General features: G+C 40.9%; 1 protein-coding gene and 1 pseudogene across 8 annotated transcripts in view; one reads left to right on the top strand and one right to left on the bottom strand.

Moving 5' to 3' along the window:
- The window catches only part of Ralgapb (Ral GTPase activating protein non-catalytic beta subunit), an 83,660-nt gene extending 61,184 nt beyond the window's left edge, over nt 1-22,476 (bottom strand). For 7 of the 8 annotated variants that reach the window (XM_029535892.1, XM_029535893.1, XM_021192764.2 and 4 more), the window contains exons 1-4: nt 22,229-22,476; nt 11,320-11,535; nt 6,045-6,247; nt 1,800-1,963 (exon numbers count right to left, since the gene is read on the bottom strand). In XM_029535892.1, the coding sequence (XP_029391752.1) occupies nt 1,800-1,963; nt 6,045-6,247; nt 11,320-11,505 (553 nt within the window). In that variant the 5' untranslated portion in view covers nt 11,506-11,535; nt 22,229-22,476. Of the gene's footprint in view, nt 1-1,799; nt 1,996-6,044; nt 6,248-11,319; nt 11,536-22,228 lie in introns of those variants that run through there. The other variant, XM_029535898.1, reaches the window with a different exon arrangement.
- A 3,146-nt stretch (nt 22,477-25,622) lies between these two features.
- LOC110318054 lies at nt 25,623-26,052 on the top strand (annotated as a pseudogene).
- The last annotated feature ends 1,661 nt before the right edge of the window (nt 26,053-27,713 follow it).

Below are 27,713 nucleotides of genomic sequence, written 5' to 3'. Positions count from 1 at the left end.
CTATACAGAGAAACCCTGTCTCAAAAAACAAACAAACAAACAAAAAACAAAAACAAAAACAAAGAGAAAGCTGAGCACTAGTACCAGGTAAGACAAAACCTTAAACAAAAGGCAGATCTGTCCTTCTAGTCAAAGTCCTGAAACCATAAGGGGCAGTGGACATGCACAGCTCAAGAAAATAGAATTAGGAATTGAAGGGAAAGTAACTGGAATGTACAAACAAGCAAAATCAGAGTTCCAATAATAAAGAGCCCAAGGAGGGGGCAAGCTGCCTGAGCCCCACTGCTGAGGTCAGTCACTAGCATGGGGAACCAATAGCAGAGAGCCAGTGCTTTGACTGGCAAGCTACTGTCAGTACCAGACTGTATTCCTATCATAGGTCTTTTTCCACATTTCAATTCCATGATTCCTTCTAAACATTCCTTGGTTACTGTATCTATCTGACAACATAAGCATGCTAGAATACACAGAGAAGAAGAACAGACCCTGGAACTCAACTATCAACTTACACTTTATGTATATTCTGCTTTAATGTACAAAGCTGGGTTTCTGAAGTACACTGCAAAACTGTATAAAAATAGAGGCTTTTCATGGGTTGCTAATGAATGTCATACTTCCAAATCAAATACCTTAAGACTTTGGAGGTTTTATTTGACAAGATGTTTTCTGGGCTGGAGGCGGAGCTCAGTCTCAGTGGTTAAGTGTTTGCCTACCAAGGGCAAGACCCTGAGTTGTTTCCAAGAACAAGATATCTCACTATCATCACTTTCCAGTTTTAAGACTCTACTTTGATAACAACTTTGCCATTCAATACATTATCCACAGACTCTAATTTAGCATTTGCTCTTTCCTAGACAGGCTCTATACTACTGCACAAAACAAACTATTGTTCCTATCTTTCTCCAACATGCTTAATTACAAGTCTTTTTCTGTGGGGATAAACTCTTGTGCACTGGGCGAAAGCATCACCTGTCAATAAAAAGCTAATGGCCGAGCCGGGCATGGTGGCACATACCTTTAATCCCAGCACTTGGGAGGCAAAGACAGGCAGATTTCTGAGTTCGAGGACAGCCTGGTCTACAGAGTGAATTCCAGGACAGCCAGGGCTATACAGAGAAACCCTGTCTCAAAAAACCAAAAAAAAAAAAAAAAAAAGCTAATGGCCAATGTGCTGAGGCAAGATTAGACAACCAGACAGAGAGAAACTCTGAGATAGTCAAGCAAGGGAGATTTATCACCCAGATCTGAGCATAAAACTGAGGAGAAGTAACTAACCTTGTAACAGATATAGAATAATATAGAACATAAATGGTTTAATAAGTTATAAGCTAGTTAGGGAACAAGCCGAAGCTTATGGCCTAAGGATTTATTCATAAATAAATAAGCCTCCAAGTCATTATTTGGGAACTGGGGCACAGGTGGAAAAACTTGCAGTTACATTTTTCTACATTAACAAAATAATCACCAAAGGTAAAATAACTTAGACACACAAACATTCCACATACACAATCCCCAACCTCTCTTTAAGGCAGAGTCTTGCTGTGTCACCCTAGCTGGCCTGGAACTCACACTGTAGACCAGGCAGGTCTTGAATTTAGAAATCTGCTTGGCTCTGTCTCCTGAACTCTGGGATTAAGGAATGGTGCCACCACCCCCAACCCATGTTGTATCTTTCCAACCTAAAAATTGTTTGTCAACATTCTTACCAAATTTGAAATTTCCAAAGACTATCATTCACTAAGTTTAAATGTAAATTATATTGGAGCTCAGAATTATATGGGTAAAATTCATTAACAAACCTTGAACAGTCGGTGGGGCCAGAAGTATGTCATTAATTTGCAGAAGAAACAACAGTAAGACTTCCCAGGTTTCTCGAGCCATGATGGATGACTCCCGGGCCAGTTTCTGAATGGCTCTCAGAACTTGTAAGCATAGTCGGATTTGACTGGAGCCCTGTTCCTGTCTGAAGAAGACAGACAGATATCACTGACAGGCCTGGAAGAGAGATAGCAACAGCCAAAGAACAGGAAACTTACTGACGTAGAACAGTGGTCCAGTGACACTGCCTAAGCACCAGTGGACAGCACAACCCTCCTCAGTTTACAACTAATCTCCTGACCCCTCCCCCCCATTATTCAGTTCAGCACCCTGAGATCTCCATCTACCTCTTCTCTGAAAAATTATCTTCTGTGAGAAGACAGAAGAACTAGAATGTAAACTTCACCTTTGGATTTCCTTTCTGAAATGTGTCTGGCACATAATAGCAGATATTCAACCAATTCCTGATAGATGAATGCATGCCTAGTTACCTCTGCTCTTCACACTGGAGTAGAAAAGCCTTTATATTCTTTCTCAATATTCTGAAACACATATTCACAAGAATTCTTCAAGTGCTTACAGTATTCACAGTCACCCCAAAGGTAACCTTTGTTAAGAGGCCCAATGGTGTATCCAAAATTGATGAAGCATGTCAGCATCTCCTCAGAGAGGCCAGCCTGCTACTATTGCTCTAATAAACACGGGCTCCAAGGGCTCCTTAAACAACAGTTGCAAAATTCTCTTTAGACATTTTTGCTCCTTAAGAGAAGAAAACTATTCAATAAAATGGGGGCAGAAGAGAAAGCTAGAGATCCAAGGCCTAGCCCTTGCCTCTCTTTTCAAGATGTCTAACCTGAGAATTTCAAGAACAGCTTTAACTACTGGTGAGCTGACCTCCAGATTTCCCAATGAGAAACCCAATGCATTACTGATATAAACTATAAGATCAAATTTCTATAAATTATGACCTGATATAAAGAGCTGGAGCATCTTCAAGAAATGTCAGCAAATTATCTACTCCTAGAATGCTCACTCCTTAGACCTGGGCCATGACCCAGAAAGCTGGACCCTACCCTAAAGTTACAGACAAATCACACAACTAACTGTCCCCTAAAGAAATCAGAACTGGGCCAAAGAAATGGCTTAATAGATAAGATCATTCACTGTACAAACATAGAAGGACCTAAGTTCAAATCCCTAGCACTCACATAAAAAACTGGGCATGGCTCTGTGTACCTGTAGCCCCAGCACTGTGGCGTAGAGATAGGTGGACCCTGAAAGCTTGCTTGCCAGGCAGCTAAGCTGAAATGGAAAGCTTCTAGCTCAGCAAAAAGCCCTGTCTCAAGGGAGTAAGGCAGAGAACAACAGAGGAAGACACCCAGTTTCCTTCTCTGACCTCTGCATGTAGACACATCTATACTTGTGCATGGACCACAGAGACACACACAGGGAGGGTGTCCACTGCACATCCATCTAGAGCTGAAGCTAGTCCAGAAGACGCCACACAGCTCAAGTCTGTTCTGCCTTACTTGAGGAAGAACAAATAAAGAACTACCTTCAAGGCTTATTCACCCATAGAATACAGAAGCCCAGAATAAGAACCAAAAGCACCCCCGGCTCTGAGCTGACATTCTTCTGAGATGGCTATTACAGGGCATGCTCCCCACAGTAGCCACTCTTTCCAGGTGTAAAGCCTGCTCAGTAAAAGGAAAGGAAATAAATCCTCCTCTGGCTCCTTAACCTCACTCAAAAAGCCTAAATTCAGGAACAGGATTCAAGTTTCTAAAACTAGAAGAAATAGGATAGTCTTTATATAAAAAGTGAGGAGGTCTGAACAAAAGAGATTTTCCTCAATCTCAAAAGTGACTGTAATTTTCAGAAAAACTTTCGAAAAGGGGCTAGTTAACAAGTCAGAACTTGACTAACACCTGCCTTTGTTAACACTCTACTTGTTTGTTTTTTATGTTGGCATCCTGACAGCGGGTATGTCTATGCACCAAGTATGTACCCTGCCCGCAGATGCCAGAAAACCACATTATACAAGATGGACTTGAGTTATAGAGATGCTTGTGAGCCGCCATGTGGAGTGCTGGGAATCAAACTAGGTCCTCTGGGAAAATCAGCCACTGCTCTTAACTGCTGAGTTATCTCCCCAGTTGCCTTCGTAAGTTCTTATTTCTTGATTTAGTAGTCATAATACCTGTTTTCCTACTCTACCACAGATCTGAGGAGAAACATTAGCTAGCTTTTTACAAAAAAAAAAAAAAAAGAAAGAAAAGAAAAGAAAAAAAGTGGCCCACTGCTTAGGAGACATATACACAAGGACTAGGAAAAATAGGTACTGCATTTCTTATAATGTAATGTATCTAAGCAATTAAAACTCCAATCAATTTCAACAGCTAACATATTCTTCATTCAATTGTGAAAAAAATTAAACTAATGGGCAAAAGAGGAAATCATATTACCTTAATCTCTAGCAAAAGGTAAAGGCTGTCTCCTCCACTTTGAGAATCAGTTTATATAAAAAACAACTAATTAAGGAAGCTCTGATGACAATTTGATGAACTAGCTAAAATTTTTAAACTGAAACTTGCAGTAATAGAAGATTAAATCAGAAGTCCCAATATTCAACATTGAAAACATTCACCTAATCTTCATATATCATCACAGGGGGAGAGAGCCCTAATTCCTGAATCAGTGCCTTTCAGAATTCACTGATCTGTACATACATACATACACATACACATACACATACACATACACACACACACACACACACACACACACACACCACTTTTGAGGAACAAGCTAAATATCAAATAGCAAAACAACTTACAGTCACACTTTTCAAGAAAGAAAAGTAAAAACAAAAGCACAATTTATTCAAATGCCATTACTTTTATCAGCAATACACCAGGCTTAGTGGCATGCACCTTTACCCACTGAGCTATCTCACTGGTCTTTTTGGCTCTTTGAAACAGGGTCTCATGATGTAGCTCAGGTTAGCCTTCAACTCCTCCTGTAGACAAGACTGTCTTCAACTCCCCATATTGACTCCCTCTCTAAAGTACTGGGATTATAAGTATAACCTCCATGCTTGGCCTGTTTGCTTAATTCTACGCCTTCATACACCACAAGATTATTTTAAGGTAAGAACAGTTGCCTTTGGTGTAAGCGGAGACAAGAATTATGATATACAAAAATATGCACAAGTTGAGTGATTTTTTTTTTAATTTTTTTTTAAAGATTTATTTATTTGTAAGTATACTNTAGCTGTCTTCAGACACTCCAGAAGAGGGCGTCAGATCTTGTTATAGATGGCTGTGAGCCACCATGTGGTTCCTGGGATTTGAACGCAGGACCTCTGGAAGAGCAGTCAGTGCTCTTAACCACTGAGCCATCTCACCAGCCTGAGTGATATTTTAAAACATTGAATTGGTGCACGTGCATATGTCCTTGTGGATGTTTCCCCCTGCTTCCAGCATACAGGTCCCAAAGATCAAACTCTGGTCACTGGGCTTAGGTGCTAGCATCTTTTTTTTTTTTTTTTAAAGATTTATTTATTTATTATATGTAAGTACACTGTAGCTGTCTTCAGACACTCCAGAAAAGAGTCAGATTTTGTTATGGATGGTTGTGAGCCACCATGTGGTTTCTGGGATTTGAACTCAGGACCTTTGGAAGAGCGGTCAGTGCTCTTAACCACTGAGCCAACTCTCCAGCCCAGGTGTTAGCATCTTTACCCACTGAATCATCTTGCCAGCCCCACTCCCAAAAAAATGTTTAAAGAGGGAAAGAAATATGTCACCATCACCAAATTTTAATATCCGACATCTCAGAAACAAGGCTAAAAGCATTTAAAATAAAGATACATCTATTTAAAAACTTGTGCTAAATCCAAGAGTGGTAGAACACACCTGTAATCTCAGAACTCAATAGGCTAAGGCAGGAGGATTATGAGTTTAGATCAACATTACACAGCAAGTTCATGGCCAGTCTGGCTATGCAGTGAGAAGCCACCTCAAATCAACAAACAAAGAAAACCTCTTTGAAAACGTTACATGACCCTGTAAGCCTATCTGTTTTATTCATATTTATAGAACCCATAAGTGAATGAGAAAAGTTCAAAGGACTAACAATAACAGCTTTTATATTTAATAAAGTAACATTATAAATGTGACTTGTTTATGATCTTGATAATGACCAGATAGTTAGGTCCAACTTACCTTGGTACAAAAAGATTTTGTAAATGTTTTAATATACTTTGAACATATAGATTAGGTTCTTTAATAACTGGTAATGGAATAGAATCTTTTGGCAACACCAAAGCCATAATCCAATCTGTATATACATCAACACAATATTTTACAGTCTCTCCATCTAATGGAAGGGTCAGTCCATAGCAAATTACTTCCATGGTCCATTTTACCTAGGCAAAAGAAAACATTCACAAAGATTATAGATCTTTATCTGTATCTCACTAGATTAATTTAAAATTCAACATCTTCTAGTGCCCAGAATTGAAGATACAGTCATCTCAACATATACATCAAATTTAATCTAGAACATATACTTTCCATGTTGTAGACATATTAATGTTATCAAGCAACTTTCAGGAGAAATTAAATTTGCTATTTTTAAATATTAAGCCCATGTATGTTTTACCCTTTTGATATCATTACCATTCACTATATAAAATGATCCTTTCAATGTTCTTCAGACACTAGAAATATAAAAATAGAAAATGCAGAGGCTTGAGGAATGGCTCAATGGTTAAGAAGTCCTGAATTCAATTCCCAGCACCCACATGGTGGCTCACAACCATCTATAACTATGGTCCCATGGGATCCAACGCTCTCTTCTAGTGTATAAATGTACAAACAGACAAAATATACATAAAGAATATATAATAAATATATCTTTAAAAAAAGAAAAATTAGTATTTTTATTCTACCCAATTTGCATATGTAAATATGTATCATTTAAGAAATCATTCCAATTACATTCCATCCTCAGATTATGCAACAGGAACAAATGACAGAAAGGAAGATGAATCATTCAACTTATTATACAACTTGTTTTCTCTGTCATAACAAAACAAAACAAAACAACCCACAACACTAGAATAAACAGGTGAGAACTTACAGAGGTGAAGAAGGACCAAATGGGTATGGTCTTAACTAGGCATCTAGCCATACCATCTGACCACCTGAAACACATACTAAGTGCTACAAGAAATAAGATACTAAGAGGAAGAAAAAAAATTTCCCAACTTGGAAAAGAAAAGTAAAACTAAAGTCTACAGACACCAAAGCCTAGAATGTTTAAGTGAATTCCAGATAAAATTCTGAACAAATACTAAGCAGATGATCAGTAAACATTTAATAAAAGGGGATATGTGAAAACTGAGAACCAGGCTGCTCAAACAGACAAGCCAGTCAAGCTTTACTAACCAGCTCATTATGAGAAGAGCTGACAACTGTACAGTCACTGCAGTTTAAAAAGTACCTTCATAAAAGTCACCATCACTGCAACCCTAAGTAACAGGGTAAACTGTCCCCATGTCATACATCAGAAAAGTAAAACAGCATATTTAAATAATTCAGCCCACCATAGGTTCATGAAACCAATGAGAAACATGAACCTGGTTTCCCAAGTCACTAAACCATTAACAGGTGTTCCTGGCATCAGGGTATTTTATCTTTAACAGGAAATGTGGCAAGAAACCCTTATGGACAAGGATGAAGACATAACTGCCTGCAGGATATAGAATGGCCAGATTTATAAGTGGCCCAAATACCACATAAGGCAATAACAGAATGAAGGTTCTGAAAGTATTTGGGGAAAGGGTGCCACTAGCTTATCAAAGGCCATACCAAGTTCATGTTGTTGCTGCTGCTGTTTGGTGATGCTAGGGATTAAACCCAAAGCGCTAAGCACAACAGGGAAAAACTCTACTGCTGAGCTATACCACACCTACCTTGCAAAAACTTTTATTTAGGCCAAACATGGTTGTTGTTGCCGGCTCTCCCAGGTGCTAAGGCAGGGAGATCTCAAGTTCAAGGAAGCCTAAGCTACACAGTGAGTCCAAGACAGCCTGAACTAAACAGAAAGATCCTATCTCAAAATAATAATAATAATGATAACAACAACAATGGAAACAACACAAACAAAAAGGATGGCCAGTTTGTTAGATATAATTTAGGATTCAAAAACACTTTAAAAACTTGCTATATTTGAATTTGACAAAATAAATACCTATATTGAATTTTGGGGGTAGAGGATAGGTGGAATTGGTAAAGAGTCTTGTTAGATAGCCCTGGCTATCCTGACACTCTGGGATTCTCTTGCCTAAGCCTGCCAATGCTCAAAAGAAATTACAAAGGCTAAAGGTAGGACATTTATGATTAGCAGCAACAAATGCTCAATAAAACGGTAGCCACAGTGAAACTCTGACATATTCAGAGCAGGAGGTGTTGAATGTTAAACCACACAAGGAAACAAAGTGTGAATGTGTTCATATACACGTGGGTACGTGCATGTGCCTGTGCCTGTGTGTAGATGCCAGAGTCTACCTCAGGTGCCACTGCTCAGGTACTGTCCACCTTGCTTGTTGAGACAGATGTGTCACTGACCTGGGGCTTGCATGTACTGGCTATAAGCCCCTGAGATCCTCCTGTCTCTTTATCCCCAGTGCTGGAATGATAATAAAGTACATGCCACTATACTGTTTTGAGATTTTTTGGTGGGTTTTGGCGATTTTTGTTTGTTGGTTGGTTTTGTTTCTGTTTTTGCATGGGTTCCACTATGTAGTCCTAGCTGTCCTAGAACTTTCTATGTAAACCAGGGTGGATTAAAGCTAGATTGCACAGCAATCACTTTACCAACTAAGACCTCAAGTTCAAGGCAGCCTGAGCTATATGGCCATCTCACCAGGCCAAAAAAGAAATCTTAAAAGGAGACCTAGATCCCTAATTATTAGTTGAAAGAAAAAACACAAGTGACGGTTGGGATAATGTCATAGTAGTTCGATAGTTCTAAAGGGAAATACCCATGATGAATCAGAGGGTAAAACTGTTTGCTGCACATATCTGATAGCCTGAGCTGGATTTTAAGGACCAGAAGTAGAAGAAAAGACCTGATTTTCAAAACTTGTCCTCTAATCTCTAAATGTGCAAAATGGCACACAAACCTCCCTGTCCCCAACTTCCAACATAAACAATAATAAATAAAACTTGAAAACAAAGTATCTTTCCATAATCTTCTGAGGGCAGTAAAGACAATAACTAAGGGCTATACTAGGTCACTTTCTATCTATCTACATGCCATCTCATCTAAGGAAAAGGAAGCAAGGATCACAACTAAAGCCAGAGAGGTGATCAGGGCTTATGCAGGCCCTTTAATGAGAAAACTACAAAGACTAAAGGACTTCAACTTTGGCAATCCTTGGGCAAGGGAGGATAAACAAACTGTCTTGAACTTGAGATCTCTCTGCCTTAGCACCTGGGAAGTCTGAAACTTCATGAATGATCAAAAGTAAGAAGAGCTAGGCATGGGGGCTTATTCCTGTAATCCCAATACTTTAAGGACTGAGACAGATGAATGACTGCAAATTTGAGACTACTCTGGTTACAGAGTGAGTTCTAGATCAATCTGATCTAAAGAATAAGACCTTATCTTTAATAACTATAATAATTATAATTATAATAAAGTAAGGCACTCCTTTTGTAGCAAGAACAGCAGGTCTGCCTCTATGTAAATGCTGGGGACTGTGCAGCTGCAGAAGCATCTCCTGCAGGAGGACCTAACTGAGGACTGCCTGTGACACCAGCATTCCTGCAGGAAGACTTAATTGAGGACTGCCTGAGAGAGCAAGGGATTGCTGGTGCAAATAATGCCATCCAATCAGGAACTTCTGTTTAGAATAGATGCTTTCTTGGAACCAATGGGGGTGTGAGTGGAGGGTATGAAGGAGCTTGCAGCAGTGCTCAAATGAGCTACAGCATTCCCTGCTCCCAGAGCCAGTGTCTTTGACACTGCACCAACTCGCCACCAACCCCCAAGAGCAGGTAGAGATGTCCAGGGCAAAGGCAACAACCTATAATCCAAGCACGTGGGAGGCAGAAGCAAGTGAATCTCTAAACTGAAGCCCAATCTGGTCTACAAAGTAAATTCAAGGCCAGCCAGGGATACAGTAAAACCCTGCTACTAAAAAAGGAGGACAGGGTTTGAGAATAGGCCTAAAAAGCCTGCATGAACTTTCCTAAACAGAGGGGACAGAGTTCTAACTCTACATAGAATCATGCCGTTCTCAGGGTTCCTTTACAACTTCCCACTGAGGTTTTATGTCAGCTTACTGCCCTGACCCCTTGGACAAAAAACCAGTTCCAAGTTATTCCAGGAAGCCTTTGAACAGCAAGTTTAGGAACAGCAATTCCAAACCCAATTCCAAATACCCCAGCTTACAACCAGAAGGGCATCGGTGTTCTGCATCAGCCTTAAACCTGGAAACTAGGCTAGATAATCGTCAGAATGAGGGACACAGGAGAGCTCAAGCTCAGCACATACATGTAGCATGGAAAATCTGACATAAGTGAGATTTTTGGTTAGTGTCTACATATAAGCAAGTAAAGGGACTATGCTAGCTAGTTTTGTCAGCTTGAAACAAGGTATAGTCATCTTCAAGAAGGTAACCTCAATTGAAAAATGTTTCTTAATTACCGATGGGGGAGGGCTACCCTAGGCTGGTGGTCCTGGGATCTGTAAAAAGCAGGCTGAGCAAGCCAGTAAGCAGCACTCCTCTATGGCCTCTGCATCAGCTCCTGCCTCCAGGTTCCTGCACTGTTTGAGTTCCTGCCTTGGTTTTCCACAATGGACTCTGCAAGCTAAATAGTCCCTTTCCTCCTCAGGTTGCTTTTGGTCATAGTATTTCATCACAACAGTATTCCTAACTAAGACAGGGGCTTCTAAACAGAAACAGAAATGGAGATCTGAAAACTGAGCCTAGCATTTAAGGGTCTGACACTTGATTCTCTGTCTTAACCACTCGACTCACATGGAGGGGGCCACATGGAGTGGGCCAGTGGGAAACCTCAACAGTAAAAAAGGCACAACCCTTTCTTTTTATCTCCCATAGGCCTCAAGTCCCAGCCAAGAATCCAAATGAGATAAAAACAGAGAACTTTGACTACATTGGGCAGCAATCCATTAAAAAGTCAACACTGTAACAATGCAGTGTTCCTGCAGAGGACCCAAGCTTGATTCCCATCCACCATGCCAGGTGGATCACAATTGCTGCTAACTCCAGTTGCAGAGGAATCCAGCAACCCTGGCTTTCATAAGCATCTGCACTCACTTATACATACTCACACTCAGACTACATACAGATACAAAATTAAAATAAAACTATTTTTATTACTTTTTAAAAAGTCAACACTAAATAAGTTTTTTAGTAATCAATGCATACTTTCACACAATAGAATAAAATGAAGAAACACTTACTTCTTTGTCAGTTTTTAACAAACTCTCACTACCAGCCACTGAAGAGGTACCTAATGCCTGCCCAAGAGGACGGACCACTGCATTCGCCACCTCTCGCCCAACACTCTCTGGATAGCTGTGTAGCACACTGGTATGGCCTTGATCATTCTGAATCACCAAATGCAGTGACCGCCACTCAGAGTACATTGTGCCACTAAAGTACTATCCAAATGGCACCTGAAAAGACAAAACGGTTATGCATGTCAAATTATGTTTATTGCTAATATAAGAAAAAAGATTTACAAATAGCAGCATAATAAAATAGCATGCTGTTTCACAAAAAAAAAAACAAAACAAAAACCAAAAACTGTAACTAGAGGGACTCAGAGGTTAGGAGTGCTTGCTACTATTCCAGAGGACCAGAGTTCAATTCTCAGCACTTTCAGCCGGTGGTTCACTTCCTGTAACTCCATTTCAAGGGAATCTAATGTCCTCTGGTGGCCTCCAAAAACCCCAGCACTCCTAGGTATATACTCCCCACACAAGTGCATAACTAAAAATAGAAGTAATTTTTAAAATGTATCTAAATGTTCTGAGCTATCTAAAAGCTTCATGGGGAGATCAGGTGACAAGCTAGCCCGAGAGGTAGTTGGATGAGCACCTACACTACACTACTGCTTCTGAGTAGATTCAAAGCCAGTCTATGCAATTTAGCAAGACTTGTCTCAAAACAAAATTTTAAAAATACATATAGAGTCTGAGAATAAACATCAGCAATAGAATACTTGCCTAGCATGCCTCAAGGCCCTAGATACAAAACACCAGTACTGGAAAGAAAAAACACATGAGAGAGGAGGAAGAGGGAGAGGGGGAGGGAAGGGGAGAGGGAAGAGTCGACGACAACGACGACGAGGAGGATGAGGACAGGACAGGACAGGACGAGGAGAGAAGGAGATGGGAGAAATGAAAAAAACAAACAAACAAAACAAAACCAACAACAACAACAAAACAGCTTCAGAACTCTACCACAACAGAAGGACATTTCCGACATTTCCCTTTCAACAAGAGTCCTAAGACAGAAAGTGATGCTAAGGGTGACTTTATGTGTACATACAGTCTCTTAGGTTTTCTTTCAATGTTCTTCACACAAGTTTTGTGCTCATCTGGAATTTACTTCTACAAATGATGTAAGAAAGACTGTCTTTCAGAGTTAGGCAGTTGGGTTTGGCATCATCTATTCAAAATACATCCTTAGTGTCTTCCCTCTGTCTCTTACAATCTTTCCATCTCTTCTGCATAGCTTCTTGAGCCCTGAGGAGAGGGTTTGATGAAGACATCCCATTTAGGACTGAGTGTCCCAAAGATTCTCACTCTCTGCACACTGACCAGATGTGGGTGTCTCTCTCCAAATGTCAACAGCTTGTAAAGGAAAAAACAATGTTCTCCAATGGAGTCTCATCAGGTATATAAATCACACTTAACAGTAGGCCTCATGTCCAAAACAAAAAACGAACCCAGTGATGTTTGTGTGGAATTGTTTTGGTCTTATATTGCTGTGACTAAGCATTTTTATGCTACTAGTCTTTTGCTTGTATGTTACAGTTTTAGATTTTGTGTTTTATAGGTTTTGTTTGTATCTGTATATGTCTGTGTCTATGTGTTTCTTACTCTTTCTCATTTTGTTTTAGCCTTTTATATTCTGGTTTGTTTCCCTTTTTATTTGCCTGTTTGTTTTCTAAAGAGAGAAAATGAAGGCATGGAGTTGGATGGGTCAGGAGGTAAGGAGGATCTGGGAGATGAGGGAGGGGAAACCATAATCAGAATACATTGAATGAATTTCAATTTAAAAGGTCCTATCTCATTAAATTGAAGTAACATTTTTGTCATGTACTATGCCAATAATATGATTTAATTCTGGTAGCTTTACAGAATCTTTTACAATTGCAAAGAATCTCTCCCCATCATTCATTTTAAAGTATTTATTGGCTATTCTAGGGCATTTGTTCTTTTATATAAAATGTATGGGTTTTTCCTCTAATTCAAAAAAATGTATAAATAAAATTGCTAGAAATCTAATTGTCTACATACTATGCTGGGGATCAAACCCAGGGCTCTGCACATGTCAGGCAACTCCTCTACCACTAAGCCACAATTCCAGGCCTTGAAACTGCTTACAGCATTGTGTCCCACAATCCCTGCCTCCAAGCTCCAGCTTCAAAGGACTAGTGATAGCTGCTCAAGCCTACCAATTCCATCAACTCTCTACAACTGTTTTTGCCTCTCCTATTGGTAATTTTAACCTATATGATGAAGTCCAGCCCAGATTCTTCCTTTTGCTAAAAATTTGACTCTAAAACCATCTCCTCCCTGTTTTGAGTTCTATTGATCTGTTTAGAGAGTTTCACATTCAATTATTCAACAGTTGTGTATAGGTTCTCCACCAGGAAATTTCAGTCTTCAGTAGAAATCTCAACTCCTTACATACATTGCATATTAGATATTTGAGAATGTCAAGGTTTGCTGTACCAGTGGGGAAAGAGAGTTTAGTAAATATTCTATCTATTTTACTAAAGTATGCCCAAATTTTTATACTATCTTATATATTTCAAATTCTATAAATACTTCAAGCTAAGTTATTATAAAATTACATCTCCAAATGTTAAAAGAAAATAGTTAAATTTAAAACTGATGTTATAAATTATTATTAGAGGAAACAAAAGTTTTTTGGGGGTTTTGTTTTTGTTTTTTGTTTTTCTAGACAGGGTTTCTCTGTGTAATAGCCCTGGCTGTCCTGGACTCACTTTGTAGACCAGGCTGACCTTGAACTCACAGAGATCTGCCTACCTCTGCCTCCTGAGTGCTGGAACTAAAAGTGTGTGCCCCCATGCCTGGTTGAAATAAAAGTTTTAAGAAAGCAATTTTTTTTTATTTTGAAAAAGTTATACCAGGTCATCATTTTTTTTAAGATTTATTTTTGTTTTACATGCATGGGTGTTTTACCTGCATGAATATCTATGCAGCTAGCACATGCAATAACCAAAGAGGACAGAAAGGGAAACCAAGTCCTTTGAAACTGGAATTACAAATGGTTGTTAGCAGCTCTGTGGTGCTAGGAACCAAATACTGATCCTCTACAAAAGCTCCAAGTGCTCTTAACCCTTAACCTGTGCTATCTCTCCATTCCCTAAAAAGTTACATGTCTGCTGTGTCTGAGCACCTAAAACTGTAAAAACAAAAAACAACAACAAAAACAAAAACAAAAACAAAAACAAAAAAGAAAACCTCAAGGGAGAATATTCTGTTTCACTGGTGTTGGGAGAATTAAAGAATTAAGAGTTATATTTAGGGCTTGTCCTAGTTAATAGTAAGGGACCAGTGAATGATAGCTATTTACTGAAGCAAAGTATATATCATAATAACAACTAGCAAACTTGTATGACTTCAGATTAGAAAGATAAAAGATAAGATGTACTATGAAAGATGAAAGAAAGTAATACTATTACTAGAATTTAATACAATAAATTTATATTCATCTTCATGTCAGAAAATTAATAAAAATGTCAGCATCCTGGCTGCTTGTAACAATTCAGTCACTAACAGAAATCACCAAATTGAGTCAGGCCATGATTATGCACATCTTTAATCCCAGCCCTCTAGAGCCAGAGGCCTGAGTTCGGGGCCAGCCTTGTCTACAGATCGAGTTCCAAAACAGCCAGGACTACACAGTGAAATCCTATATCAAAAAACAAAAAACAAAAAAAAAAAGAAAAAAAGAAATCACAAAGTTGACTCACACAATAGTTATTAACCATCTATTACATACAATGAACAGTGTTAACACCAAGGACATGACTAAGAGATCCACATCCTGTTTTCAATTAGGTTACAGTTTAACATACAATAACTATAATGCAAATTGGGACATTAAGTTGCTAAATGCAAAAGTTATAAGCAACCACAGAAATTCAGAAAAGACTACTTTTGATACAAGGAATGAACTAAAAACCAGGTAGGTTCAGGGTACAAGAAGGATATAGAACATACAAATTGGATACTGATTACAAGAAAACTGGGTACTCAATGAGAGTAAGAAAGGGCAATCTTAAAAGAAAAGACAGTAATAACATAGAGTATAAAACTTTAAAGACCAAGGCAAAGAACGCAAGTTCAAAGTAAGATCCTTCTATTTAAAAAAAAAACAAAAAACAAGAAGAAAAACAAAAAATAAGCAGGATTGGAGAAATGGCTCAGCAGTTAAAAACACTTACTACTCTTCCAAAGGACCTGAGTTCAAACCCAAGCACCAATATTAAGCAGGTCACAACTGCCTGTAACTCAAGCTCTAGGAATCTATATTGATACTCTCTTCTAGACTCCATGGATACCTGCACACCTATGGCATATACTCACAGATATACACAATGACTGACAGACATACAGATACACACACACACACACAATTTTTCTAATGTTTTAAAACAAATCCACATCTGGAACAAGATGCTCAGAGTGGAAAGGGAAGAAGATTATATTGTAGATGGTAATAGGATTTTATTTGAAAAAAAAGGCCAGACATGGTGGTATATGCTTTTAATCTCAGAGCTAGCAAAGTAGAGGCAGGTTTATCGATGTGAGTTCAGGCCAGCCTGGTCTACATAGTGAGTTCTAGGCTTGAAGTGAGACCCTGCCTTAAAAAAGTAAATACCTTTTTTTCCATTAATTTAAATAATTTTTAAAACATAAGCAATGCCCAATTTTGAAGGGGTTTGAAAGGCAGGATTAGAGATTTATAATTAATTCAGTAAAAACTGGAGGCAAGGCCTGTGAGATGACTCAGCAAGGCTAAGGACCTAAATTCAACCCACAGGATCCACGTGGTAAAAGGAGAGAACAGAATCCTACAAGTTGTCCTCTAACCAAATATGCACAATGGCATACGCTCACTCAATTAAAAAATAAAAGCAAAAAAACTAAAGATAGACTGTGTCCACATAAACTAAAACTTTGCAACAAGAAAAAGTGCAAGTACTGTAGATATGGGATACAGAATATTAAACCAAAAGCTACCCTCCAAGGAAGATATACCCTAGAGGCACAATACACCCGCCCCTTCTGCAATTACACTACCAGCACTCCTGTATAGCATTCCAGAAGAATTCTACACACCTTATCTGTCCGAACCAGTGGGTGTAATACAGGGACGGAATAACCATCTGGGAGGAAGTCAGTAAATCCACTTCCTAAATACCAATATAGAGATATTCCAGGGGTTTAAGTGTAGGTTCAAGACTGTCACACACATCTCTATATGGGATTAGATATTAGAGTGTACAGCTGTGGGAGTTGTGCCAGAAGTAAATACTGCAGGAACAAGATAAAGTGCACCCTGTCGATCACTAGTTTCCTTCTTAGCTCCACATGGACCCTTTTCCAAGTATCTTCTCTAACGGTTGTCATTGTGTGACTTTGTGCTGCTTACCAGCTTACAGCTTACAGCTTAGCACCCACATGTAAGTTCAGTCTAAATGACAATACCCAAAACAAGCAATACAGTGGTGACCCACAAAGACCACAACCAAATATTAGTCATATCAAACGACTCAAACACTAGTCACCCTATGTATTCTATACAGCAAACACAGTAATAACTATTCCAAAAGAGCTTCAAGTCAAACTATAAAGAACAATTGTTTGCAAACTTCCTGAAGTAAATCTAGATATAGGTTATATCACTAAGCAAATATTATTAAACACCTGTATTATCAGGTTGTCCTAGGATTTAGGTATGTAGCTATAAACAGAACACAATGACTAAGACAAAGTTTTATAATGATTAAGACAGAAATCAATGAGACATTATCACAAAATAGCATTTAATATGATCAATGATGTGATCAGCAGATTAGAACTACCAGAGATCTTGACTTAATAATAACGTGCCTTTGTGTAACTGGAATTGACCAATTTCCAAGAATTTTCACAGGTTGCTTCCAACAACTGCCTTAGGCTGTTTAAGTTAGAAAGACTTACTAGCCATTAGGAAAGGACACACATAAGACTACCACTTGTTTGGGGTCACATCAGGTAACTGCAACATTGGGACAAGAAACTCTACCTCTTGCCTCAAGGGCCAATGCTTCTGGTTCTGTGCCTCACATATGACCTTGGACAAGTCACTCTTCATTTACTTTCATAGTCTCCCTGTTTCTAAAACAGGGTGAGCACCTTCAGTGCCTATCTAGAGAGACTTGGGAGAAGGAGCAAATAAAGCAGCCCAAGTCAACACATACTTGAGGAAATATAAAGAAAAAGGTACATGTTAAACAGGGTAAAGGATAGCAGTGTGCTGCATAAATAAAGGGTCACTGGATCTTAGGGGAAAAGTGCACACAAACTCATCCATATAATGTTATGCCAGAAGGACCACGTTTCTTAATTCTGTTGTGGTCTTAATGACTCTACAAGGCAAACATCCATCAAGCTGGCACTTAAAAGGGGGGTGGGAGGGATGGTGTCACCTATGCACTGGACTGTAACTGCTAAGGACCCTATCAAGCTCTTGAATTACAGGAGAGAGACAACTTCTGCCTGCATTTCTTCCCAGAGATAAAAACAGATGGTTTTTGCTAGTCTATGAAAGAAAATGTAAATACACTCCTAGCCCCCAGCAAGAACTATCAAAACTGTTCCAGACTAATATTCCCAGTATCATATCTACTGGCATGGGTAACTATAAATTTAGAACTCAGTTCCTTTACTGCATTTAAAGTGTTTAATAGGCATACAGAATTAGTACGCAGTGTACTGGACTGATCAGACATGCCAGAAAATTCTATTTCACAGGGATGCTTAAGGTACAATGCTTTTTATTGCAATTCTAACTACAGAACTCAAGTACAGAAGTTGTCTTACACTCAACACCTCCAGTTGCTATAACAAAATGCATGTCACATACCAAACATCTACTACCGTTCTAATCTTAAATACATAAAAACAGATTACACTGTTAAGCTTTCCCATCCCAATCGTCTGTCAACAAAAAGAGTATGTCACACGAGGGACAGCAGGGATGACATGGAAGAGGACACAGTCTAGGGGAAAGGCTGGTTTTTCCAGTCCTGAGTAGCCTAGAAGCTTTAGCACAATCTATCTATAAAAAGTTAAAACTAAACTATATAGATACTACTTCTAAAACATCTTGGGGAAAGGAGGTGAGATAGGTTCTCACTATACAGCTCAGGGTGGCCTGCTTTATCAGAGATTACAGGTGTGAGCAGAACAGCCAGCTTAAAACTTTATCTTATACCACAAGAACCAGTCATTCTGTCTAAAAGACCTTTATACATGTCCAGAACAATACTGGCAGGTACATCAATTCAGACAGAATTCTTGCCAAAGTCATAGGTTATTATGATTACAGCTACTTTTGATCACTGAGCATGTGAACATTTTCACCCATACACTGGAAGTCAACTAAAAACTTTAACCTCAAGCTTTAAAAAACTGGCTTTCTTCCACATGCCAAGACCAGAGCTGGAAACTCTGTCTGTATCTGATAAGAGAACAAGGCCAAGTTTCCTGAGAGGCTAAATTTAACACCTTTCATCCCATCACTTTCTCTATTAGCCTCAGCCTAAAAACCAAGCAAACCGTATATAAGAGTGAGACAAAAGAACCTTCCCCTAACAATATTATACTGTAAAAATTACTTTATGAAATATGTATTTTTATCCAATCTACACACATCACATTTAACTGGGGAGAAATATCCCATCTAGGCATGCTGGTATAGGCCGGCAATTCCAGCTACTTAGGAAGCTGAGCCAGAAGGACCCTAAGTTCAAGGCCTGCTTAAGCTACAGACTAAGTTCAAGGTCAACCCAGATAGCTTGGTATGACCTTGTTTCAAAATAAAAAATTAGGCCGGGTGTGGTGGCGCACACCTTTAATCCCAGCACTTGGGAGGCAGAGGCAGGCGGATTTCTGAGTTCAAGGCCAGCCTGGTCTACAGAGTGAGTTTCAGGACAGCCAAGGCTACACAGAGAAACCCTGTCTCGAAAAAACGAAAAAAAAAATTATAGTCAGGTATGGTGGCACATGCCTTTAATCTCTCAGGAGGTAGAGGCATACAAACCTTCATGAGTTCAAGAACATCATGGTCTACATAGCCATTTCTAGGTTAGCCAGGGCTACATAGTAAAACAGTATTCAGAAAAAAAATAATAAAATTTAAATTTTTTTTAAAAAATGTATACACACACACATAACATAAAATGGGAATCAAGACACAGTGGTACAGCACTTGCATAGAAGGTCTGAACTCAACCCCCAGTACCAATATAAAAAGACAGGGGTAGGGGGACTCTTCATTGTAAACAAACTTCTTCATAATGACCTTATAATATTGAATCTCCTTAATCTCATATGGCTTTAAGAGTAACCAAGAACACAGAACTAGAGAACTGACTCAGTGGTTAAGAGCACTTATTGGCTGGTCTGGCAGAGCACCCACGTTCAAGTTCCAGCAACTGCATGGAAGCTTACAACCCTCTGTAACTTCAGTTCCAGAGGATCTGACACCTTCTTCTGGCCTCTGCAAGCACCAGATCCAAGTAGTACACATACATGCATGCAATCAAAATGCCCATAAACATAAAAATAAATTTTACCCCAAAAGGGGGTGGTACTAAAAACAGAAGCAATCTGAATTATTGCACTGACTTCCTTTAAAACTGGTAAGCATGTGCAGCAATGGCAGTTCAGACATTATGTAATAAACTACACCGAATTTGTCAGTTGCTTTGATACAAAGTTTTACTGTATCCCATCAGATGGGATGAAGTATAACTGAGAACTATCCCATCTGCGTGTGTTGATACATACATACATACAAGGCAATAGCATTTAGACAATACTTTTAGACAATGAGGAAAAACCACAAGCAAAAAACCCCAATGGCAATAAAAAGTCTCTCATTATAGAACAGACTGTCTATATGGAAGTTAACAATAATTCACCAATGTTCTTGTTTTGTTTCTTTTTGTGTGTTGATTGGTTGGGTGGAGGTTTTCTTGAGGCAGGCTTCTGTATGGAGCCCTGGCTATCCTGTCACTAACTCACTGTGCAGAGCAGGCCTTAAACTTGGAGACGCACCTGCTTCTTCCTCCTGAGTGCAGGGATTAAAGGTGTGTGCCACCTCACCCAGCTAAACCAACCAATGCTGCTGGAACATGGACGTACATCGTGCCTTGTCGTGGATAAGAACTCAACATTTTATTCATCTGCTGAATACATAAATAAACCTAACTAGAGTATTCCTAAGGAAAAAGGAAAAAAACAGCAAATATCTTTTACAAACAGAAAACAGATGCCTCTGCGGCATGAGGTGTATGACATAAAGGGACTAAACATTGTATTCAAAAAAGATTTGTCGGCCTCGATGTCAAAGTACAGAGAGAGAGAGAGAGAGAGAGAGAGAGAGAGAGAGAGAGAGAGAGACAGACACCAAGAAAAGCATGGTCCCTGCCATCAAAACCTTACAGAAGAGCTAGGAGTATAACACAGAAAAATATGTGGTCAGCTACTCTACAATATCACCAAGGTGGGCAGGGCTCAGGGGAGGCAGAGGATCTTGAAGGGAATGTTGAAAGCTGGGCAACAGACAGAAATGATGCATGTGAGAAAGTGTATGTGTTTGGGTAGGGTGCTGAGAAAACACAGAGGACTGTCTTGGAGAAAGAACAGTGTATACGAAAGTCCAGAGGCTAGAGAAACCACAACCATGAGTGCTGTGTATTAAGGGAAATTGCAAACCAACAGTTTTTGCAAGGGATATATACATTTTTTAAAAGCTCAGCTAAGAATCCATAATTAGGTCTCACCCTCAAGGAGGCCTACCTACCAAAGGGGTGGTAGTCAGTGGACCTAAGGAAAAGCTCTCTCTTAGTGAGCAGCTATCATCCTAGCACTCAGGAGGCTGAGGCAGTGAAATGGAGAGTTCCAGCAAGAGAACAAGGGCGCGCTGGGGGGAAGGGAGTGACAATATGCATCTCTGCCAGTGGAATCCACACTCTTAACAAGCATCCTCCTGCACACATAAACTGGAGAGGCACTGTCGGACCTCTGAGATTACATGCTTTCACAGTTGTCAAACCTTACTATAGCCCAGAACCACTAGGGGATCTCCGGAAAGACAAATACTAGAAAGATGCTAGTATTTGTCTTCCCCCTACCCTCTAGGCATGGTGGTTTAATTAGTTTGGGGTGCTATGACACCAGGAATCTTTTCAAAACTCCCCAAGTGATTTTTACCGTGCATCAAAGTTGGAGATCCAATGACCTAATTGGTTAAGAACCTGGACCGGACTGTCAAGGCTGCTTGAGTTCAAATTACCCAGCTCTATGACCTTGGGCACCAAAAGCGCCCGATCGCTCTGGGCCTCGGTTGCCTGGTCCGTAGAATGGGGTAACAGTCCTGCCGTGCAGGGTGCTCAAGTTCCCCATCTGGCCTGGGCCTGGCGGACAGCAAGCATTTGCGGAGGGTGGCTGTTTACTCTCCTCGCAAGCGTCACCGTGCCCCGGGCAGTAGCATCCTCACCGGACGGCAGCAACTCCACCTGCCCCCTCGGTGGACCGCATCCTCCCCGGAGTTGCCGCCACCACTCCAGACCCGCCCCTGTCCCCAGGCTGCCCGGGGGAGCGCTCCGCCAGTCCGACCCTCCCGGGTTCGCTCACACCCGGCAGAATCCGCGGGCCAGGACTGTGCTCCCGCGCCCGGTGCGGCCACTTGAGAACCCAGGAATGCGCCTGCCTGCCGACGCTCGGCCCTCGGAGCAGCGGACGCTCAAAGAGCCCCTGCCTCAGTGGCTGCTGAGGAAAAAAAAAAAAAAAAAAAAAAAGCTCGGCGAGAGGGGAGGGTCCGGCCGCGTACCTGAGGCGACGGGCGGGGCCCGCATCGCTGGGCGGGCGCACCGCGGGCCGCACTCGGCCTGCCGCCTCACGCGACCCGCGCCATCCGGCCCGCGCTGCCACTGCCCCCGGCCGGCCCTCCACCGGCAGTCAGTCCGTCCACCCGTCAGTGACTCTCCCAGGGCGCCCAGGGGACGACGAACACCGGTCGCTTGGCCGGCCGGCTGGGCTCCGTTCAAGCAACTTCCGACTGCCAGGGGCGGTGGCGTCAAATAATTCCCCAGCCGAAGGGACTACTGCGCCTGCGCGGCGCGGCCGACCCGCGACTTCTGAAGGGACCGAGTGGGCAGCGTCAAATAAGTCTCGGAGCCTGGAGCCGGAAGCTGCGCGTGCGCAGCCGTCCCAGAGGGCCGCGCGAAGCGCGATTGCCCACACCGCCCCCTTTCGGGCTCCGGTGGAGTGAGAGGAGAAAAGTGACGGACAGTTACATCATCGCGGTGCCGGCTCCAGAAGCAATTCGGCTTCTACTTGTTCTTAGTGCAGAAGAGTAAGGGGCTTGTCTATGAAAAGTTGGCTACCATTCAGGCTAAAGGAATGTCTCACATCCCAGCATTGTAGCTCTTCCTTTGCCCAGCCCCTTATTACATGGTCGCAGCATTATTTTGGGCAATGTCCTCGCCAGGCCTGGTGTGCTTTAAAAGAATGATTCAGAACCTGTCATCAACGGGTTGAATCCGATCTAGGAGATAAGCTATCACTAACAAGAGATACAAGTTCGAGCACCTGCCATGCACCGGACGTTTTGCAAACAGTACCACTGTCAAGAATTTCGTTTCAAGCCGGGCGTGGTGGCGCATGCCTCTAATCCCAGCACTCAGGAGGCAGAGGCAGTTTCAGGCCACCCTGGTCTACAAAGTGAGTTCCAGGATAGCCAGGGCTGTCTCGAAAACCCAAAAAAAGAAAAAAGAAAGAAAAAAGAATTTCGTTTCAACTTCCACGAGGAAAGTAGCATTTGAGACGTACTCCCCACGTGTCAGGCTGAGAGGAAAGAGGGATGGAAACAGCTTCATAGGGCACCTGGCCCTTGTGACTGACTGACCTTGGAACTCGCAGGTGGAGGGATCAGGGTGTTAGGCTGTGCAAAGAACACGTTTGTGTGGAAAGCAGAGAAAACGGTGCCGGTCATCCTCAGAAGAGACCATGAACCAAGCAGGAGTGAAGAAGAAACTGGTGCCCTCGTAGAAGAAATAAAACAAGGATTTCTTTAAGACCACAACGTCATCTACAGGAAGAGGGGAAAGAGTGGGTATGTGACAGGAGTGTGTGGATGAAACAAGAATTCAATTAGACATAGTTTTTGATAAGTGCTTTAGCAAACTCAGTCACTATTGCAAGCCCCTCTCTTTCCCATTTCTACACTACAGAGGCCAAAAAGCAAAGCCCCCTCCCCTGCTTGACAGCATACCAGTGAAACAAAGTTCTAGTTCATAAAGCATAAACCAAAGTTCCAAGGGAGACCTAGGATATAAAGGAAGTCCTGGGAAATTTTGTGTCCTTCAACTTTCCCCTACTTCATGATCAGAACCATGGTATGATACAATGCCAGGAGATGTGACAGTCATTCTGAGACCTTGAGGAAGACTCTGCTATAAATGTAACAAGGCAAAGAAACCCGCCTCTTTGGGACACACCAAGGAAACTGCATAAACCCTGTACTCCTTTCCTGCTTTAAGGAGGGTGGTGGACCTTATTTATACCACAGTCCATTGAGTTTTCTGTTACTTGCGACCACATGCCTAGCACTGAATGTTGAACATCTATGGAAGATCAGACTAATAGGGTTGAAGAGCAGCAGGTGACGAGAATTAGAAAAGTGACAAACACAGAAGACTGGGAACCTTTTTAAAGCACATGGAACTGCAGACGTAGCTTAGTTGATGGAGTACTTGCCTGGTGTGTTTGAGGTCCTGGGTTTGATTCCCAGCACTACAAAAACCGTATGTAGTAGCATGTCCATCCTTGAACTCGTTACACAGAGTGCTTTAGGCCAGCTTGGGCCACATAAGACCAAGTCTCAAAAAAAAAAAGTACTTGGAAAATGAAAATACCTCCAGCCCCTCCACCTTGAGAGTTTAATTCATGGCAGACCTAGTTCTTTTAAGGGAAGCTACGGAGGAGGGATGTTTCCATTCCTTTAAATGAGGGAAAGAAGCTGTGTGCTCAGTTCCAACTTGAGGCACCTAGACTTTCTTATCATTTTTATTTCATACACAAAAAAGAACTATTGTAAAAGAGACTAGAAGTATATCAAATAGAAGTTTTAAAACTCCTAACTACCCAGCTAGGAAGTTTTCACATATATCTGTAGCTCAACTACCATGGCAGATACAGATATGAACTGGGATTCTTTTCCACATTATAACATGTAATTTAATCATGCTTTAATATTCTTTTTATTGACACCTAGTAATTGGATGTGGTTCACATATTTATGAAGTCCAGAGTGGCATTTCAACCTATGCAAACAATGTATAGTAGACAGAAACATGTGTAAGCAATGAACACTAGATGGAGCACTTTAATTTAGTGTCTTGTTGCTGTGGTAAAATACTGATCAGCAGATTAGAGGAGAAAGGGTTTCCTTTACCTCATAATTCCAAGTTACAGTCCATGATTTGTGAGGAAGTTGAGGCAGCAGGGACTTGATGCAGTCAGTCACATCGACAATCAAGAGCAGATAGAAATGGCATGCATGTTTACACTGTCCTCAAGTTCACTCTTACTCAGGCCAAGACCCAAGCCTAGAGAATGGTGCCACCTACGGTGGGCTGAGTCCTCTTGCATCAGTTAGTCAGTATGATCCCCATAGGCCAACCTGATCTAAGCAATCTGTCCTTGAGACTCTTCTCAGGTGACTCTAGATTGTGACAAGTGGACAATCAAAACTGACCATCACACAGGGTAATTAGCATATCTATTGTGTCAGATATTATGTGTGTTGGGAGGGCTCAGTTGCTCTTTAATGGGTATACTGAAATGTTTCATGAATTATTGTCATCCATGGTTTCCCACTGTGCAAGGAAGAACATAAGAAGTTACTCCTCCATCTATCCTACACATTTCAGCAACATTTGTTGCCCTCTCACCATCTGACCCTCCCATGCCTTCCACTACTTTCAGGTTAATTTTCAAGCTGCCATATACATGCAGGGATGTAAAGCACTCATCTTTCTGTACTTTTTTCTTTGCATAATGACATCCAGTTCCATCCACGTTGCTGTAAAGGGTAGGATGTCATTCTCTTTACTGCTTTTCACTATTCCATTGTGTACGTACAGCACGTGTTCTTGACTCATTTGTACATCAGTAGATGCAGAGGCTGGGCGCATATCTTGGCTGATTTGAATAGCGCTACCATGTTTTTTTTCCACGCTGTCTCTGTCTCCAAGAGGGCCCGAGTGGAGGACAGCACTTCTCTGCACTTCGTGAGGTTCTCGGAGCACGCCACAGTGCCCACCCACGGGTCCGCACGCTGCAGGCTACGACCTGTACAGTGCCTATGATTATACATTATCACCCATGGAGAAGGCCATTGCGAAGACAGGCATTCAGGTAAAGCGCTGAAAAAACACTTCATAGATGTAGGAGCTAGTGTCATAAATGAAGATTATAGAGGAAACGTTGGTGTCGTGCCGTTTAATTTTGGAAACGAGAAGTTTGAGGTGCAAAAAGGTGATCGGGTTGCGCAACTCATCTGTGAGTTTTGATCCGGGCTTAGAGGAAGTGCAAACACTGGACGATGCTGAGAGAGGCACAGGAGGCTTCGGCTCCACGGGAAAGAATTAGAACTTTGCTTGAAGTCTTTTGCTGTGTCAACACTGGAAACGGGAGCTTTAACTTTGGAAGCATTTCGTGCTCTAGGATGCAGGAAAGGAGACCCATATCACATTGGAACGATTCTGTTCTCTGCGGTCGATGGTGGCCTATAAATCTGCACTGTGAGGATGGCATTGACATGCAGACTTGGGAAAACCAAGGGTACAATTAGATTTGCTGTTGTTGTTGTTGTTGTTGTTGTTGTTGTTATGTACATATATTATACAATTACAGCCCTCCGAGAACTGGTTTTGCTCTAATTGCTGTATCATTTGTAATTTTTTTTAACCCAATAAAGTTGAAGTCTTTAGCAGAAAAAAGAAAATAAAGTAGAAAGAAAGGCGCTAGTATAACATGGAAGTGCAAGTGTCCCTTTGACATTCTGATTTCAGTTCCTTTCAATGTGTCCCCTCCCACCATGAGGTCGTTTGAGTAGATATTTTTTCTGCTTTTTGAAAGAAGCTTTCCATAATGTCCGCACTGATTGACATTTTCTCCTTCAGTGTATGAGAGCTGCGTTTTTGTCTCACCAGCACCTCATTACTCTTTTTAACGTTTTTGTTTGTTTGTTTGTTTGTTTGTTTTTGCTTTGTACATGGATGTTTTGCATGTGTGCATGTCTGTCTGTGCACCACTTTTGTGACTGGTGCCCAGGAAGGTCAGAAGAGGGTCAGAATGAGTTACAGTTGTGAGCCACTGTGTGGGTCCTGGGAATCCAACTCTGGTCTTCTAGAAGAGCAGGCAGTGCTCTTAACTAAAGATCTCTCTCTCCAGCCCTACCTTTAATCTCTTTTATAATAACCGTTCTAACTTGGGTAAGATGACATCTTCCTGTGGTTTCCACGTAGTTCTTGAAAATTCCCCAGTTAACTTTTTTTCATAGATTTGTTTGTTGCCCATTTGGCTAATATTTTTTAAATGTCTACTCATATCATTTCCTCATTTTAAAATCAAATCCACTGCTTCTTTTTTTTTTTTTTTTACTATTGAATTGAGTTTCTTACATATTCTACAGATTAACTGTCTTTCTAAGATGTTTAGTTTGCAAAGGCTTTCTCCCATCCCACAGATCATGCCTCTCTGTTTCATTTGCTGTGCAGGAGATTTGTAATTTGATGCAATTTGAGATATAATTTTTTGCTTTTGTTATCTACTTCTGAAAAAAACAAAACCAAAAACTCCACTTGAACCAATGCCCAGAGCATTTCTCCCACGTTTTTTGTTTTAGTAGCTTGATTATATTTAAGCTTTTCATTCATTTTAATTTTGGGTTTGTTTTTGTTTTGTTTTGTTTTTTTAGGAATTTTTTTTAATGAGTGTGAGTGGTTTTAGCTACACGTGTGTATATGCATGCCTGGTGACTGCAGAGACCAGAAGAGAGTGACAGATGCCCTAGAATTGGAATCACAGATGATGTGAGCCACTGTGTGGGTACCAGGAAACAACCCGGGGTCCTCTGCAAGAACAATGAGTGTGCTTAACTGCTGAGCTACTTAAGCTAGCGTGTGTGTGTGTGTGTGTGTGTGTGTGTGTGTGTGTGTGTGGTGAGAGATGGAGGTTTAGAGCCTTTCTTCCATATATTAATCTTCACATTTCTTGCAGTTTTTAAAATCAGGATGTTGTTCTGATCC

The sequence above is a fragment of the Mus pahari genome, chromosome 3 (assembly GCF_900095145.1).
Source record: "Mus pahari chromosome 3, PAHARI_EIJ_v1.1, whole genome shotgun sequence".
Lineage (NCBI taxonomy): Eukaryota > Metazoa > Chordata > Mammalia > Rodentia > Muridae > Mus > Mus pahari.
The sequence above is the reverse complement of the archived record's forward strand: the minus strand, read 5'-3'. Positions and strand labels throughout refer to the sequence as shown.